At 36.9% G+C, this 16,573-nt stretch overlaps 2 protein-coding genes across 3 annotated transcripts; both read right to left on the reverse strand.

Annotated features, from left to right (window-relative positions):
• Positions 1 to 236: 236 nt before the first annotated feature.
• Positions 237 to 4,408, reverse strand: LOC132295556 (zinc finger CCCH domain-containing protein 17). Its single transcript, XM_059793851.1, has 3 exons — positions 3,959 to 4,408; positions 2,550 to 2,660; positions 237 to 2,388 (listed from the first exon to the last, which is right to left on the reverse strand). Exons 1-3 carry the CDS (start codon positions 4,115 to 4,117, stop codon positions 493 to 495), a joined length of 2,166 nt encoding a protein of 721 aa, XP_059649834.1. The 5' UTR covers positions 4,118 to 4,408; the 3' UTR covers positions 237 to 492.
• Positions 4,409 to 6,889: 2,481 nt separating this feature from the next.
• On the reverse strand, positions 6,890 to 15,382 carry LOC132295557 (uncharacterized). 2 transcript variants are annotated; one of them, XM_059793852.1, is made up of 6 exons: positions 15,170 to 15,381; positions 14,725 to 14,863; positions 13,665 to 14,285; positions 11,591 to 12,083; positions 10,809 to 10,890; positions 6,890 to 7,409 (listed from the first exon to the last, which is right to left on the reverse strand). In XM_059793852.1, the coding sequence occupies exons 1-6, from the start codon at positions 15,203 to 15,205 to the stop codon at positions 7,203 to 7,205; spliced, it is 1,578 nt and encodes a 525-aa protein (XP_059649835.1). In that variant the 5' UTR covers positions 15,206 to 15,381; the 3' UTR covers positions 6,890 to 7,202. The 2 variants fall into 2 exon arrangements, with proteins under 2 accessions (XP_059649835.1, XP_059649836.1); XM_059793853.1 differs by having other exon boundaries at positions 7,273 to 7,409; positions 10,804 to 10,890; positions 15,170 to 15,382.
• Positions 15,383 to 16,573: the final 1,191 nt, after the last annotated feature.

The raw sequence follows: 16,573 nt of genomic DNA on the forward strand, positions 1-16,573 counted from the left end.
TGACAAGAAAAAGAACATAAATAGGAATGGCTTAGTTGTTTGGTTGACAAGAAAGGCGTGGACTGATTATGTACTTCTTCATCCTGGGCAACAGTATAAGAGCTAATCCACATATTCCTCCTCCTGTACACATTCACCTAAAGGAAGGCTATTGGAGAGGATGGTAATTTACAGCCGCAACCAAGAAGTGAAATGGAAGAATAAAAGAGAGTCGTTTTTGTTGTTAACTTTCTAAATTTTGCAGTCATGCCTCTGAAGCAAATTTCTCATTCAATCAATTCAAGACTTTAGATACAGCTAAAATAGATGATTCTAATAATACAAAGGTAAATAAAACAAAAACAAGACTGACTCTTAATGATCCAACATCTAGGCACAAGAACCCACAGCAGCTGAATTTTTTACTTATTCAGAGCCGAATGCTACTATAAAGAAGTTCAGGTCCTCTGCAAATACTAATAATCATAGTTTGAGCAAACCACCCTCTTCTTTTTATGAGAACATGACACCTATCTTCTTTGCAAAATCATCCCCATCGTCATCGTCCACATATTCGTCTTCCTGGTCTGCATGTTCACCTTCCTCTAGGTTGAAATCTTCCCCATCAACCTGCTCGTAATCAGAGTCCCCATCCCTCTGATCATAAGCTTCAGTGCCATGATATTCCACAGCTTCATCACCTATTATCATACCATCTTCCATCTCAAGCTGGCTCACTTCACATTGTGGAGAAGACTCGCCATCAGTTGATTTTATTCTTTTTGTAGGAATTAAACCTTCTTCTGCAGATCCACCGTTGTCATCTGCTGCGAACTTGGATTCTCCCTCACTGCCATGCACAAGGTTGGCTTCCTCCAATACACTTTCCTTCTGATCGTAGTCATCAGATACTCTCTTTCTCTTCAGAATCTCACTTAGAGGCTTTGGCCCTTCAAATGAGAGATCGCCTTCAGTCTGTTGACGTCCTTCTAACTTGGTGGGGTATTTCCGTCTCCCAAGGGAAAGTGATTGTTGATTGTAGATTTGTTGCTCGTCGCTGTCACTGTTCTTCCCAACTTTCAGCTCTGACAGACGCTTTGGAGCAGCAAAATCAGCATCATTGTCATTTATTATGTCTCTTTTATTGCGCAGACCTCTAAAATTTCTCCCTTCATCATTGAAATCCTCTTGCAGTCTCCCTTTTATTCTGTCTCGAAGCCTTCCCTGGTGAGAGGAAATCTGTGGCCTTCCCGGTGACAATCTGCCACCAATCCTTCCCCCATCCATTTCCCTTTCTGCACGCAGATCAAATCTATTCACAGGAGAAGATGATCTTTCTGGAATTTTTATTCTTCCCCGGAGGCGACTGCTTAAGGAACCCTCACGCGAGGTTACATGACGGGCCTCCCTGCGAGAACCCCGGTAACTGCGATCTTCGTCACGGTCATCATTTGCATACTCCTGACTAATAACTGATCTCAAACCATTAACCCTCCTTTGCTTTGATAAACGATGTCGCAAATCTGACCCATCAATTTGATCAGGACTATCACCTCTAGGATATTGCCTCCTTTCCAGATTAGCTAAACCCCCCACCATCCTCTCGGATGAAGCCCTGCGCTGCTGCTCCCAACCAAACTGCCCTTGCATGCGCTCGTATGGGTCATAGCCACGTGAATCACGATAAATATTTTGGTCAACATCATTATAATCAGCACCATCATATTCGTTCATGGGGTATGAATTCCTTCCCTCATGAGTTTGTGTTCTCCCAAATTGATCCTCATTATGATAATAATCAGAATCTCCGAGTTCATCATCGACAAGAACATCAAAACCAGGGGAGGGTTCCCTTGATAACTGATACGCATCCCTACCATTCAAGATATTGTGACTATCTGATACATGGGCAGACCTGCTGATCGAGTCTCCATTGTTTGCAGGAGGAACATCAGTTGGTCTGTACCTTAAAAACTCATCATCCAAACCTGAAGGTGGTGGCATGTTCTTATGAACAGCAGCTACATTTTTTGGAAGAGTAATTTCAACTTTTGCCACTGGTTTTGCCTTGGGGCGCAATTCAATGGGCATCGGAACAGTTGTTTGTGAAATCTTTTTCTCATGAGTACACCTTTCAAGGCCACCAAAGGTCTTCACAGGAGTGGGAGGCTCGGTAAAAGGTGCAGCTGCAGCTACCTGTGGGACTTTATTGTTGGTAGTGTTTGGTGCATGCAAGAAGGAGCATTTGTCACCTTTTAAGCAAAGACCTTTTTGGAAGAAGATGCAGGGCACTGCTTGTTTACTTGAGCTGTATTGAGCATGCGTCGCAGGTGCTGCTGCAGTCTGAGACTGAGCCATAGAAGATCTTGCAGGAGTTGGTGTCTGGGCTCCTAACAATCCATCAAGAGGCTAAAAAAATAACAAGAAGAAGTTAATCTTTCATATTATAAACAGTGAATATAATATAAAGAAACTGCTATTTCATATGTCAGAAGTTTTTTTGTCAATTCTAGAATTATCAAATTGTCTAATATAAATATAGTTGGACCAAGATAAGTAAAGAGACTTACTGGATGCCGGAATGCACACTTCGGATTTAAGCAATTACCATTCAACCAATACCAGCAATCCCTGGGGTTAACCCGGGCAATGTCGCTATGGCGATACTCACACTCACTTCCCTGTTGACAGAAAAGGTGGGAAAAAAATTAAGGCCATCAAACAAAAATAATAATGCAATAAATAAAAAATTAATGTCATCATTACATAATCATTTAATTAGTAAACATGCCTTTTCATTTGTTATTTATTCTTCATTAATATGCTCTGTTTTGACAGAAAGGATGCACAATCAGACTCCTTAGAGAAAGAAAGGTGTTTGCTTGAGTAGGAAGAGAATAAGAAAAGAATGGGAAGGTGTACTGCATTATTCAACCCTATTTTAAAATTGTTGAATCTCAATGCAAGGACATTGATAAGATCACATTGATGTTAAGAGGGTATATCCACACCCAGAGAATATAGAAAGAATAGTCTATCTTTGTCCTAGTGGCTTTGGATCTTAACTTCTAAGTCCTAGGTCAAGGTTTCAAGACCGGTAAAGAAGAGGGGAAAAAAATAGTAGAAAGAATAAAGTACTGAAGTGAAAAGTATAGTGGCATGATCAATTGCCACGACAAATTGATGAACGTAGTGCATGTTATGGCAGGTGTTCATGAAAAGAATGCATTAATATTTAGAGATTACAGGGTCCAGTAACAAAGCTACTTGTCGTTTACCTCTTGAATTGCAATTTTTAGCATTGATTGCTTAAACGGTTCGATAAATATGCTAATATTCTAAAGAAAACATTTGGAAACGTTCAACGCCAGCTGTTTTCAGAAAAGGAACCAAATGTTTGTAGGTTCCGATCCGAAAGATCTCTCTCACGAACGTATTCCAAATTCAAGAGATTCTCTGCTTTCTCTCTCCAATGCATGACCCACAAACCAGTGTTGAGCTATCAATTATCACTAACAAGCACTAATAGAGTTGAAATAAATTGAACCCTAAATAAGATCTGCATGATTGCAAACCAGTCTTTAATGGGGTGTGTGTATAAATGAGTATAACTATATATTCATAAGTACACCCAGCCAATTGAACAAATAATATCATTACAATTTATTCATATATATGGCTTTCCCTTAATTACTTCCCCAATTCTAAAACAACCCAAAACCTAATTAGCAACTAAATCAACGTTACAAAGCCGTATTTGAATACCAAGCTATAGATCCCCAAAGTTAAACCCGTCAAGATTTCTATACATGCAAAGATCTCCGTCAACAGAATGAATCCTTAACACTATTATCCAAAGAACACATAAAACACGAAAGCACAAACATATATACACATAAAAACATATATAAACATACGTGTGTGTGTGTGTATATATATATATATATATATGTACGTACGTAAGAGATGAAAATCTAACCTTCTTGCAGGTTAAGGGTGAAGCCAGAAAGTAAATGCAATCGGTGTTCCTTTTCAAGGCGGCTTCTTCGGCCGAGGTTGTTGTCGTTGTTGTTGCTGGGATTGTCGTTGTGGGTTGAGATTGAGATTGAAGTTGAGGTTGTTGTGCACCCCCGACCATGGCGATTTGGGTATGCTAGCCCTAAGAGAGAGAGGGAGTTCTGTATCTTGAGATAGAAATCACCGAAGGATCTAGGGTTACGAGGCGGCTCAGAGTCGATTCACCGCATGGTATAGTAGCTACGGCAAGAACCGATCAGATCTTGAGAGAGAGAAAAGGCGAGAAAACTTTCTAGAGAGAGAAAGTGAGCCGCCAGATAGAGAGAGATAGAGATTGGGCAGAAACAGAAACGGAGCGCATGTATCTATGTGGCCTTTAGCCTAAGCCGAGTACCTTGTTTTTTTTTAAGGTCGGTCTGAACTCTCTCTCGTCTGGTGTGATATATATATATATATATATATATATATAGATGGGTTAAGTGCAAAAAAAAAATCCATTTACTACTGACATAGTGCAAAACAGTCTTCTGTATATATAAAAAGACATTAATACATTCTCTAATATAAATATAAAAAGACATTAATACATTCTCTAATATAAATTTTTGGGTTAAGTACAAAAAATAATCGATACATAGGGTTTGTGCAGAAATAGTCCATACTTTTTGAAAATGTGCATTTTAGTTTATAAAATTCAAAAAAAATGCTAATAAACCCTCTGACCACTTTTTAATTAAAATTGACATAAAATAAATTTTTTAAAAAAGACATGATATTTTATCCTTATTTGAAAAAACATATACTCTCTCTATATATATATATAATAGCATAATTTCCTTTTAAAAGAATCCATATTAGACATGAGTGTCTACGGAAAAAGTAATTTCACTATCCTAAGTTGAAGAAAGTAGGACCCACAACATCCTTTTGGGTCCTCTGGAAACATAAAGTGAGCAAATGCATGCAATTTTAAAATTACAATGATTGTAATTTCCAAAAATAAAAAATAGTGATCATCCTTGAAATTTATCATAATTACTTTATAAACCAAATGCATTATTTGTTGAAAAATTATTGGTTAGTTTAACTTTACAGTGGCTGGTAAAAAAAAAAAAAAAATTCTACTTTACTGTAATAATCAAGAGGAATAAAGTTCTATTTTTTAATATATCTTTAATTTAGTTCATAATTCATTAGTAATTAATTTTTTTACAGCTTCGTCATCACTTATTGAATATCTTACATATATTTATTTTAAGGTTAATGATCTTAATTGGATAATATTGAATTTTGTAATTATTAGTATAAAATTTATGTGAAAAATAAATTCAAAAATAAAAGTTAATGGTTTTAAATTAATCGAAATTTTTGAAATTTTTAGGCTAAGTCTGGTTATATGAAAATTAGTAGTGGTTATATTCTATATTTATTTAGCATGAATTTTTTACATTGCCCAATTTTTTTAATATTATTTTATTTATATTAGAGATGGTATTAATGTATTTTTGTCCGAACCGGGAGTAATTGCACCAAATTGATAGTATAGGGAGTTTTATATCACACATGGACTATTTTGCGCTATATCAACAGTAGAGGGTTTTTTTGCACTTAACCCAAGGGTAAAATCGGATTTTTGAATTTATGTTAGGTGATTAAAAAGTGGTCAGGAGGGCTTATTTGTAATTTTTATTTTGATTTTATAAATTAAAATACACATTTTTAAAAAGTAAGAATTATTTTTGTACAAACCGTATATATGAGGGCTGTTTACTTAACCCTGTATATGTCTTTTGTGTATGACTTGTTATTAGACTTGAGAGTCTAAGCAGTGGATGATGGATGTGATGCTAACTTGACACGTGGCATATTTACAACCCTACGATCATTTCAACCTATGACTCTTGTGCCTCCCAGATACTGTGATCCCTTAAAATCTCAGCCTATGAGACAAGAATGGATTGCAAAGTGAGCTGATATAATCGAACCCATCCGTTTAAAGAAAGGTCCGGTCTGGCCCACTGGCATGCACTTGTGATTGCACAAGGGCTTATAAAATGACCAAGGTTAATACGTTATTCAAAAAAAATAAAAAGGGGGCTAAATGATATAAACTTCTGATTAGGTTAAAGACGGTCATTTATAACCTAGTCACATCTTGGAAAATAATACTCTATTTTATAAATGAGATTCAAACACTTCTAATATGCCCCACGATAAAATATTTTATTTTTATCTTTTCCTAAAATGATCAAACTACTCTCAGTAATATACTACCACATTTATTCATTTCTCAGTAATATATTACCACATTTATTCATTTTTGGAGACACTGTCTCACCCCTTCTCTCTCTCTCTCTCCCACCCACCACAGTAAACACACCTTTAGGGTTTGGGAGGAGCCAAGACGCCACTTCAACCTCCTTGGCCTCACCGCCGGAGGTGTCAAGGTCGGAAAAGAACTAGTTGTTGCCGGTTAAGGACTTAATGGTGGAGGTGGAGTCGTAGAAGGGAACCACCAGGAAGCGCTCGTGGAGGCAAGCGAGGGGGTTGGCGGAGTGGATCTCGCTGTTTCACGTGACGCACAGGGACGGAGCCAGGAATTACAGTTTGGGGGAGGGTGGGTGGATTCTAAAACTAAGACCAAAAATAAAATCTGTCCTACATCAAAGAATGGCCATTCGCATAGCTTATATTTTTTCTCCTCATGTCTGAGATGCTAATATTGCAGAGATTTTATGATTAGTAGTTTAGTACATTACAGAAACGGAGAAAGGATAAAGCTTCACTGTCAATGGGGTTATGAGAATACCATCATTGAAGGTGACTCTAAAAAATGTTGTCAAACGGAGAAACTGTTGCCTGTTGAATAGCTCCTACTATATTCCTCAGATGGTTATTTTCATGATTCAATATTCAAAAACTAAATTGTAATATTGCACTAAAAGTTCATTCCATGCAAAAACTATATGTATAAGAGCTTTTGGTCACCTTGTTGCTCCACTTCTACAATAACAGCTTTCCAACTCTCGATTACAATCATAGAAGGATAAGTTGGGTAGGTGTGCCCATCGCATGGTGACCACTTAAGTTTTCAAACAATTAAGAATAGAGAATACAAGATGAAACAAATACTAAAAATGATCTATATGACACATTACAGGAGGCTTGACCAGCATACAAAGCTCTGCCAAAAAGTGATTCAAGTTTCAAGAGCGCCGCCAACCACAACATGAAAATAAGGAAGGTATACGCCCGGTTCGGCGAATATACTCTGCCTGCTGCTCTGTTTTTGCGGCTTGCTGGTTTCTTTTGGCCTCCGCTGCCACTCGCTTCTCTTCAGCCTTGTGCCTTACAGCTGCTAGTTTGTTCATCAGCCTATCATGCGCTCGCCCCCTAATCCTCTCCACCTCTACCTGGAAGCCATATACGTTGGTTTGCAAGAACATGTCAATTTGAAATTGAATTTTACAGAACATAGTTTAATACAAAATAAGAGTGTTGCAAAATTCGTCAGTTACTTAATTAAAAACTAAATGCAACTGATTTCAGGATTTAATGTTTTAGCATCGAAATATTTCTTAACCCATATGTGAAACATTCCTTAGTTCTTTTCCCACACATATAGTTTCTTATAGTGAACCATATCAATTTCTCTCTTAAAAGTTGCCCATATCAACTTCATCCCTAATCTAATAACTCCAAATTAGCCCACAATAGAACTCTGGCCTCTCTCTTCGCTGTAACCAGGCACCCCCTCGATACTCACGTATAGGCAATATTCTGGCTTACCCATGCATTCTTCTTGCAATCAGAATTTTGTTTGCAAGGAATACCCTAACATTTGATAAACATTCTAAATTTCATGTTGATAATATTTGAAGATAGGATTCCAGTAATACATCAGTTTCCTTGATCCTACAATCCCAGGTTCATTTATGCTCTTCTCTTACTCTATATTGCATTTTCCAATCAAACACTAAATCCTATATCATTTGACTGCCAACTTACTCTATTGCACTTCTATTTCAATCAAAAGCCAATGCAGCATGCCATTCAGTGGGAACACACACACATATTATTGATTCTCTTTTTAAATTCATGTTTATAATATCTAATTAGATGATTTCCATTGCATATCAGACTCCTGCAAAATTCTACAATCGTCAGTATATGAAGATATGATTCATAGGATCCCTATGTAGTTAACAAAACAATTAATCCAGGTTAGTTATGTAGCTCAAAGGGCTGACCGTTGCACTTGATCTTACAGTCAATAATATTCATAATAAATATCACAAACACCGAAACAAATCTTTTTTATCATCTCAAAATAAATAAATAAAAAAACCAAATGTCGTTTGGACAAGAACCTCAACACAGTTCCAATCACTTTCAAGTATATTTAGCAAAGCATTAGGTCAGAAACCATAAATGCTAAAGACCCACATGTTAAAAACACAGAGTTACGTCCATCAAATAATTGTGAGCATGATATAGTTAAAGACCAGTTGCTATACACACAGCAATGAAATTTCTTTAACTCTACAAGGACTTGGATGTAGCCTCTATACCAAATCTAACAACTCCATCCCCAAAGACCACTCATATCCAAGCAGCAATGGACTTCTGGGTTTTGGAGGCTTAAAAGGTCTTGTTATACCTACAACATTGAAGAGTGCTAAATGCTAATGATGACTTATTTACATTCCACCAGCAGTAATGCTCAAATGTATTTCCAGTTAAACCCAAGAGGATATTGCAAGGTTGATTCTCATAAACCATAACAAACTAGACATAAGTGGTTTATCATCTTAGACATTCAAATTGAATTACCTTATTGACACAATTGCAAAATATTTTATTGCATCATCAGTTACGCGTTGGTTCATTTGTAGAGGGACTTCGACAGATCTTAACTGATGGAGGTTGGGGGTCCGAAAACAACTTACGGATCAAGAGATATGAGGATATTGATATTAAAGCACGGGATGAAATAGTCAATGCCTACCATTAAAGCATGCATAATCTACCAATAACATATTCCTCTGACACTTGAAATCTCATATTTTAGTATAGAAGTTCCTTCACTACGTACATTCCTGGTTGGCTCAATTAATGCTACTACTCTCAAACAGACTAAGGATTTTTGAATAGTTAGTTGTAATAGAGGTATCACAGGAGAAAGAGAAAAAAAAAAGTTATCACAGTAGCCAGGTCTTAGGTTCGAAGCTCAGAGCCTACAAATAATTATGACACAACATATACATACTGAAATTGATGGAGGGGAGTTTAGCCTAAGCCAGATAGAGCGGGAGCGAGAGCAAACGCACAAGCAAGAGCGGGAGCACAAAAGCATCAAAGGCAAAAAAATTTGAGAGCAGGAGAGTTTTCAGACCATATATATATGACATTTATGTACACATTTGTATCATCATTTTTACTAATTATATGATTTATTGCAAAATAATACTTAGAGCATCTACACATTAATATCGCTACAAAGATCATCAATTGATTCAGGACATCACTAACGAATCTCATATTATTCACCAAATAAATAGCTAGAACTCCTTAATCCTAACCTTAATGTCTTCTGATACACCATAAGTCTAACCTTAATGTCTTCCGATACACCATAAGTCACTACCAGCATGATAATAATTTATAGGGCACGAAATTATCTAAGTTCATAGTCAAAGATAAAAATCCAAATTTTACCATTCTGACAGTTTCTTTCTTTATTTCTTCTCTACTTCTTCTCTTCTTATTTTTTTTTTCAGTCACCTGAATTTTTCATCAAAAACTTACAATAATTCTTAAAAATTTATAACCAAATTGACAAAAATATAAATTGGTGACTTTTAGAGTTCTAATAGAAGCGTTTCAAATCCTAGGCAACATTTTCAAATTTATGGCCAGCCAAATAATTCTATCTAAATTTTGTCTCAAATAAACTTGGAAGTTCAATCAGAAGTCAGTGTGTAATGAATTTATTGAATTCCTCTTTATTATTAAAGAACCACGAATGTGATACCACCCGATTAGAAAGTGGAATGCTAACATATTTAGGCAAGAAGTCCCTTCTGTCATTTTAGGACCCTATTGAAAGCAAAAGGATATTACAACAAACAACAAAAAAAAAAAGTCACTTTTCATAGAGTTAATACTATATTTATCTGCCACTTATTTTCATCTTATATTGTTTCACACTTTCACTTTCACTACCTCTGAAGTGACCTCACATCTCATGACTCATTTTTTGTCAATCTATTTCATTGCCTTAGATCTTCATGCCCATTGCAATAGCTTAAAATCTCTAGTCTCCACACTATAACTGCCCTATAACACATATTTTCAACCCGAGTCAGTAAAAACGTATGCATCAGAGGATGCTTCATATGCAACCATAATACATACAAAGAGTATTTGCTGATAAGTGATATCAGAAACCATAAGCAATTCTAGGGAGATGCCTTTCAGCAGGAGATTAAATACAACCATCTTATTCCTAATTAGGGATGACAAGGTATTGAGTAGAGGTGCACACGCAACAGTCGCATGGCTACCACCAGCTGTCTAGCTCAGTTGGTAATTCTGCTCCTCCATTAGAGGAACAAAAGGGTGCAAATCACTGTGATGGGACAATTTTTTTTTTTTTTTCCTTTTCTTTTTGGGTGTTGGGGGAGTAGGGCTAAAGGGGGAGTGGTAGGTGTAACGACTAGCCTCCTCCTTCCTGTGGTGTATTGTCATATGAAAGAGAAAAACAACATGGACATGAAAACCAAAACTTAATAGATAAATATTCACCTTACCTCAATTTTCCTCATCTCAGCTTCTGTCTTTGCTTTTTGATGATTTTCCCATGCCTCTATCTTGATCTCCTCACATTTGAACCTGAGAAATATGTAACCGTTAGTCCTTATCTTTGGCCAAACATTTGGAAGTAGCAATGTCAAATAGCCAAGTCTAGCTACTGCATGGAAACTCTACGTCAGTTAATTACCCTTGTCAAAAAAATTCACATTCTGACACTGCACCACATTATGATAGAAATTTTCGACTAACCCTCAAACTGTATTTCATAATTACAAATGTTAAAATCTGCATTAATACGACTCCACAACCGTGGAGATCAAAATGTTCAACACTAAACTAATACATCACTTAGTCCATTGTTTATAGCCAAGTTTTGTTCATAAATGATCACATGCAGTTTGATGCCTGACTTCTGACCCAAAAAAACAAAGAAGAAAAAATGCTCCAAATCATACAAAAATACTCTACGAAAATTTCTACTTTTGGAAGTTCACAAATTTTACACTACATAACTGTGACAGATTTAGACACAAGTGACCATGACCAAGAGAAAATATGATAAAGTGTGGACATCAGTTGTACAGGACATGAAGGTCAAAGAGATGACTAGTTCAGGTGGCAAAAAGTAGATACAATAACCTATCTAATAGAGGATATGGCTCTAAATAGAGTTGAGTGGCGAAAAATGATTGTATAGCTGAACCCAAGTAGGATGGAATAAGTTTCTGTAGAGTCAAATTGAATTAATATAAAAAATTATAGCTTGGAGTTAAATTACCGGGCCATATACTTGTCTTTCTCTGTCTGCTCCCAAGCTGCCGCACGCTTCTCAGTTACACTTTTAGTTGGTTCCACTCTTACAGTTTTCAGCGAAGTTGATGCATCCTTGTCCTCATCTTCTTTGCTAGCCCAGGCAGCAATATTCATCTTACCCAGCTGAGTTCCAAGAACCATTATCTCTCTCCTAGTTTTTATCTGCAATTCCTTTTCAGACAAATCATTTTTGTTCAAATCCAAATGGTCATTTGAAGGACCAGTGGGATATGAATCTGGTGCAGCTCTTCCAGGAGTTGATGGTCTAGAAGAAGTTGGACTGCGCATTGGCGTGGTTGACCTCACTGGAGTTCCGGTCCTGGAAGGTTCTTGGCTAGCAATAGGAGTCATTTCAGTACCCATATCTCTCATTGATACTGACCTAGCTGTTGAAGGTGGTGGAATGAATGTTGTTGCGCTATGGATAGATACAGATGAATCATGGCAGCTCAGGTTAACTGCAAATTGTTGTATGCAGCATTTGAGTTCCAAATATCATAGTTCAGCAGGTACAGATAAATTTGCATGAAGTTTACAATAATAAAAAATACAATGAACCACGCTGCTTAGGCTCATGATGATGGTGCTATACTTGATATATTTTGTTAAATGCAAACCATTATAAAAATCACTATTAGCATATCTATTACTAAGAGTTTCCGTTCTAGGAAAATATATTCTTGGATCTTCTGTTCATTTCTGTTGAAATCTGGGCCATCTGGCAAAAAACAAAGAACCTACTCACAAGGATTCAACCCTATTTAATGGCACCACAATAAAGAACTTCACAGCTCAGCTGGTCTTGTAATATAATATTCTTATATTAAACATGGGACTGAGAAGTATATTACAAAATTTGACGATTGTTGAGGGGCGGTACAGGATTTCCCACTAGAGGTTTGAGCTGAAGGAACCCTGGTTTTTAATAGTAGTGCAACCAAAAACTGATCAAAAGTGGGGTGTAAATTCTTGAAAACCAAAATACTCATTTATCATGGTTGTCAATATTGCGTGTTAGAATCAGAAGCTCTCTCTTTCCTCTCTTTCTCTATATATATATATGTGTGTGTGTTCAGAAGCTCTCTCTTTCCTCTCTCTCTCTCTCTATATGTGTGTGTGTGTGTGTGTGTGTGGGATAGCTAAGATATATAAATCACAAACAAAAGTAGATTCATATCAGTACGCTAGTGAACAAAGGCACCCACCTATCCATTGATTGACGGAGGAGGTGGTTGTGAAGGAGAAAAAGAATTAGTTCTTTAAAGTGAAACCATGAAGAATAAACCGAGTAATTGCTATTTGTCTGTGGAGCAATACATCGAAGCCCTTCTTGATTTATATAGCTTAATATATTACAATAAAATAGGATAGATACCCAAAAAGAAAAAAGAAAAAGAGGAAAATTTTATGGCTTTGATTTATCTCTGTTTCTCAAAACCATAACCCTAAGGTAAATGGTGTCGGGTCATCTCTTCCCAGACCGTTCTTGTGCTTCCAATTGGATTCCATTCATAGTAAGTACAACAAATTCTGTTTAAATTCGATATTACCAAAGCCAAACTTTATCATTTCGGAACCTAGTTGGTGGACCTAGATTTGTGAACACCTTTCTAGATCATACCTTTGGAGGGTTTAGTTTCTTCCAAATGATTCCCTCATCGAGTAGTTCGTCACACCAAAATGATGGAAGTTTTGCAGTACAGCAACAATACGTACCAGGGCTATGTCATTAACTCATTATTGCCCAAGAAATTTGCCTTGGGCGATTCGTAAATTTCTATTAAGTTCCCAGGGAGCATGGCACATGTTTAATTAAAGTTTTTCGAAAACACAAGTTATCAAACTAAAATCTCACTCACTCAAAGTAATACACAAGCAATAGTAACACCAAAAGTGGAAGATGCTATATATACTAACATCTATGAAAACACATATATGGCTCAAGCCAAGTAGGAACGTGGTTGAAGTGCTGAAAAGTTGAAAACTAGTTTGCAAAAAAAGGAGAGTAAAGTATTGAAATAGCACAGATAAAGTCTTACTTGCTGATTCTCCAACACACTTCTCAATTATGAGTTCCTCGTTTCCACACAGATCAGCAACCGGGCACGGATCAGTCTTCCAACTAACAAACTTCTTACCCCCATTTTTCTCCTTAGCTTGGCTTAAATCAATTGTCTTAGTATCTGGCTCTTCAAAAGCAACCAATCTTTGATCTGGAACTTCAACAAGAACCTTTGTTGACGGTTGTCTGTTTCCAAAACCAAAATTACTAATTTTCCGCGATCCAACCCCTTGCCCACCCTGGCCCTGAGACTGCCCAGCTTTTGGCCGGTTAGATGTTGGGCTTGCTATCCACTTTTGGGCATCGTCCCATTTCGATGGTGCTGGCTTCGAGAAAGGTGCAAGTGGCACTCTTTGCGGGCCTCGTTCTGCTTTCTGAAACTCGAATAACGACGACGATACACTCGTGCCATCATGCCCACTATCATAATCTAAAGAACTTTCATCTTGAGACCTAATTCTTGAATTGATGAAAGACTGATCTTTCAGTCTACGGTCGGTAACCATCTCCGTACACGAATCAATTGTTGCAGAAGTGGAGCATTCCCGGAGTACACTCACAACATCTACATCTTTGCAATTCTCAGGATAGCTAGCACCTGATTACATCCAATATTCACTCTTTCTTAATGTTTTAACTATGTAATTTATACAGATGTAGACCAAGTTGGAAGGATAAATTTAAGCCATTAATTTAAAATTTAAATAAAATTTCCCAAGATTCGTGGCCATATTTTCCGCTAAAACAAACATATCCAACTCCTCTGTTTGGTCCTTAAGAAAATTGAGAAAAATAAAAAGGAAAAAGGCAATTCATCTCAGGTTAATTTGTTTTCCAAACAATAAAACTCATCTCAACTGGGTCAAATGAGTACTTTCCCGGGTCCCACATAACAAAAAATCCAATGGTCAAATTTCCAGTTTCGTTTCCATTTTCCGATATACGTTAAGAACAACATATAATAAAATAAAAAACAGGCAATGAAATGAAGTGTGTGCATAGATTACTACATAAATCTGTACTGCGTGTATAAATACCAGAGTGATCGGTCTCAGAAACTTGAGATCTCAATGAGAAAGTGGAATCCAGCTGCTCTTCTTCTTCTTCTTCTTTCCTCCTCTTCTCTACTCCCAATAGCATAGTCCTCAATTTCCCAGGAGACAACCCTCCAATTTTCTGTATACAATCACTCTCAAATCAAATCCCAATTTTAGGGTTTCTGAAGCTGCGAGACTCTAAAGAATGAGAGAAAAGTGACGTATATGGAATCATTCATTTCACAGCTCAAATTGGGAGTTTCCTATAGCATAGATTTGCCAGATCAAAAAAAAGTCGATGATTTGTTGATACTCAAAGCGAGAAAATTACAAAACTAATGCGTGAAATGAAAACGAAACGTCTCTGTATGAAACACATTGGGACAAGAGAAAGCAAAATGAAGGAAGAGAATGCAAGACTTATGGTAAATTGGTAAGGCGCTACCTGTTGAGTCCTCTTTTCGATCCTCTCGTAATCCATTTTTGAAGAGTGGCCCTCTTTCGTTCAATACAAGCAATCACAGTATATTGTACTGGTACAACATTGTGTGTGTATATATATATATATATGTATGTCTCCCTTGTTTCTCTCTCTATATTGGTTTGTTTCTCTCTCTACTCTCTCGCAGACTCTCACAGTGAACTGAATTGGTTGTATCTTATTAAATCAGACGATTCTCTGCAGACAAATATAGCACGGAACTGCTATGCCCTACCTTTGGACTACTTATTGACTGGGGAATTATGGTGTTGATCGGTTGTGCTTCATGTCTATTTGAAACCTACAATGCTAATCCAATAACAGCGTGCCACGTCATCTAATTCCTCGCAGGAGTATCTTGTATGACGACGTGGAATACTATGAGTGAATGAAGCTGATTACATAAATAGATGAGAAAGTGTTTGATTAGTACTTTATTAGATTGGGAAGTGAGACAAGTGATAAGTGACAGGGGACTTTGATTTAATGAAATCACTGTCCAATGAAAATTAGGATTTTGTTGGAAAATTTAAGAGTCAACCATTTTGATGTGATTGGTCTATATGATGGATGGATTGATCGGGGACAACACTTTGCGAAGGTGACATTGCGTGTGACGGTAGAAGAAGCGACGTTATTAACATGATAGCACCACTGTTTGACCGTTGAAAGTGGTATTTGTTCAAAGTTGAAACTGGTGAATAATCATTAGTTTAAATCTAATGACGCCCAAAAGGCCAACTCACATGCGCTCATCTTTATTTCATGATTAGTGTTGGCACCAAAACTTGGCAGCCACTTCAGCAGCGACATGGACCAATAGAAAACCGATAAGTGTTGAGCAGGTCCAAGAATGGTCGGCCAATGGAGAAATAGTAGGAGAAGATTTAGGAGGATATCTATATATTCAGCCACCTCACCAAAAGGGTTGTTACTAAACAACCGAAACTTGTGTTAATTTCAAAAGAAAATTTCATTAGAAATAGAACATTGGGAGAGGTTGGCTAAGGTGACATAATTAAGTTCCTAAAAAATAGGGATTTAGTTATGAGAAAGGAAATTGAATCCTTATGAAAATGAAATTCAAAAAGAAGGGGTAGCCACGTGAGTGTATGGGTCAAGGCTATAAATGGTCTTCCAGCCATTTAAGAGAAATATTTCAGTCAAGCTTGAAGAAAGAAATTGCTAAAAATCAGCAACTTACTAGCAATCTTCCAGCAGCTTTCTACCGACTTCTTAGCAATCAATATTTTCTTCAACAAAGGTATTCTATTTGAAGCAAGACGAAACAAGAGGAGAAGAGATGTGAAAGACTACTGGAATACGACCTATTTTCAGCAACAAAGTAAAGCAAATCAAGGAAAAGAG

This window comes from Cornus florida, unplaced genomic scaffold, assembly GCF_030987335.1.
Source record: "Cornus florida cultivar Cherokee Brave unplaced genomic scaffold, ASM3098733v1 CherokeeBrave_3.0.0_Hap2_Chr02, whole genome shotgun sequence".
Taxonomy (NCBI): domain Eukaryota; kingdom Viridiplantae; phylum Streptophyta; class Magnoliopsida; order Cornales; family Cornaceae; genus Cornus; species Cornus florida.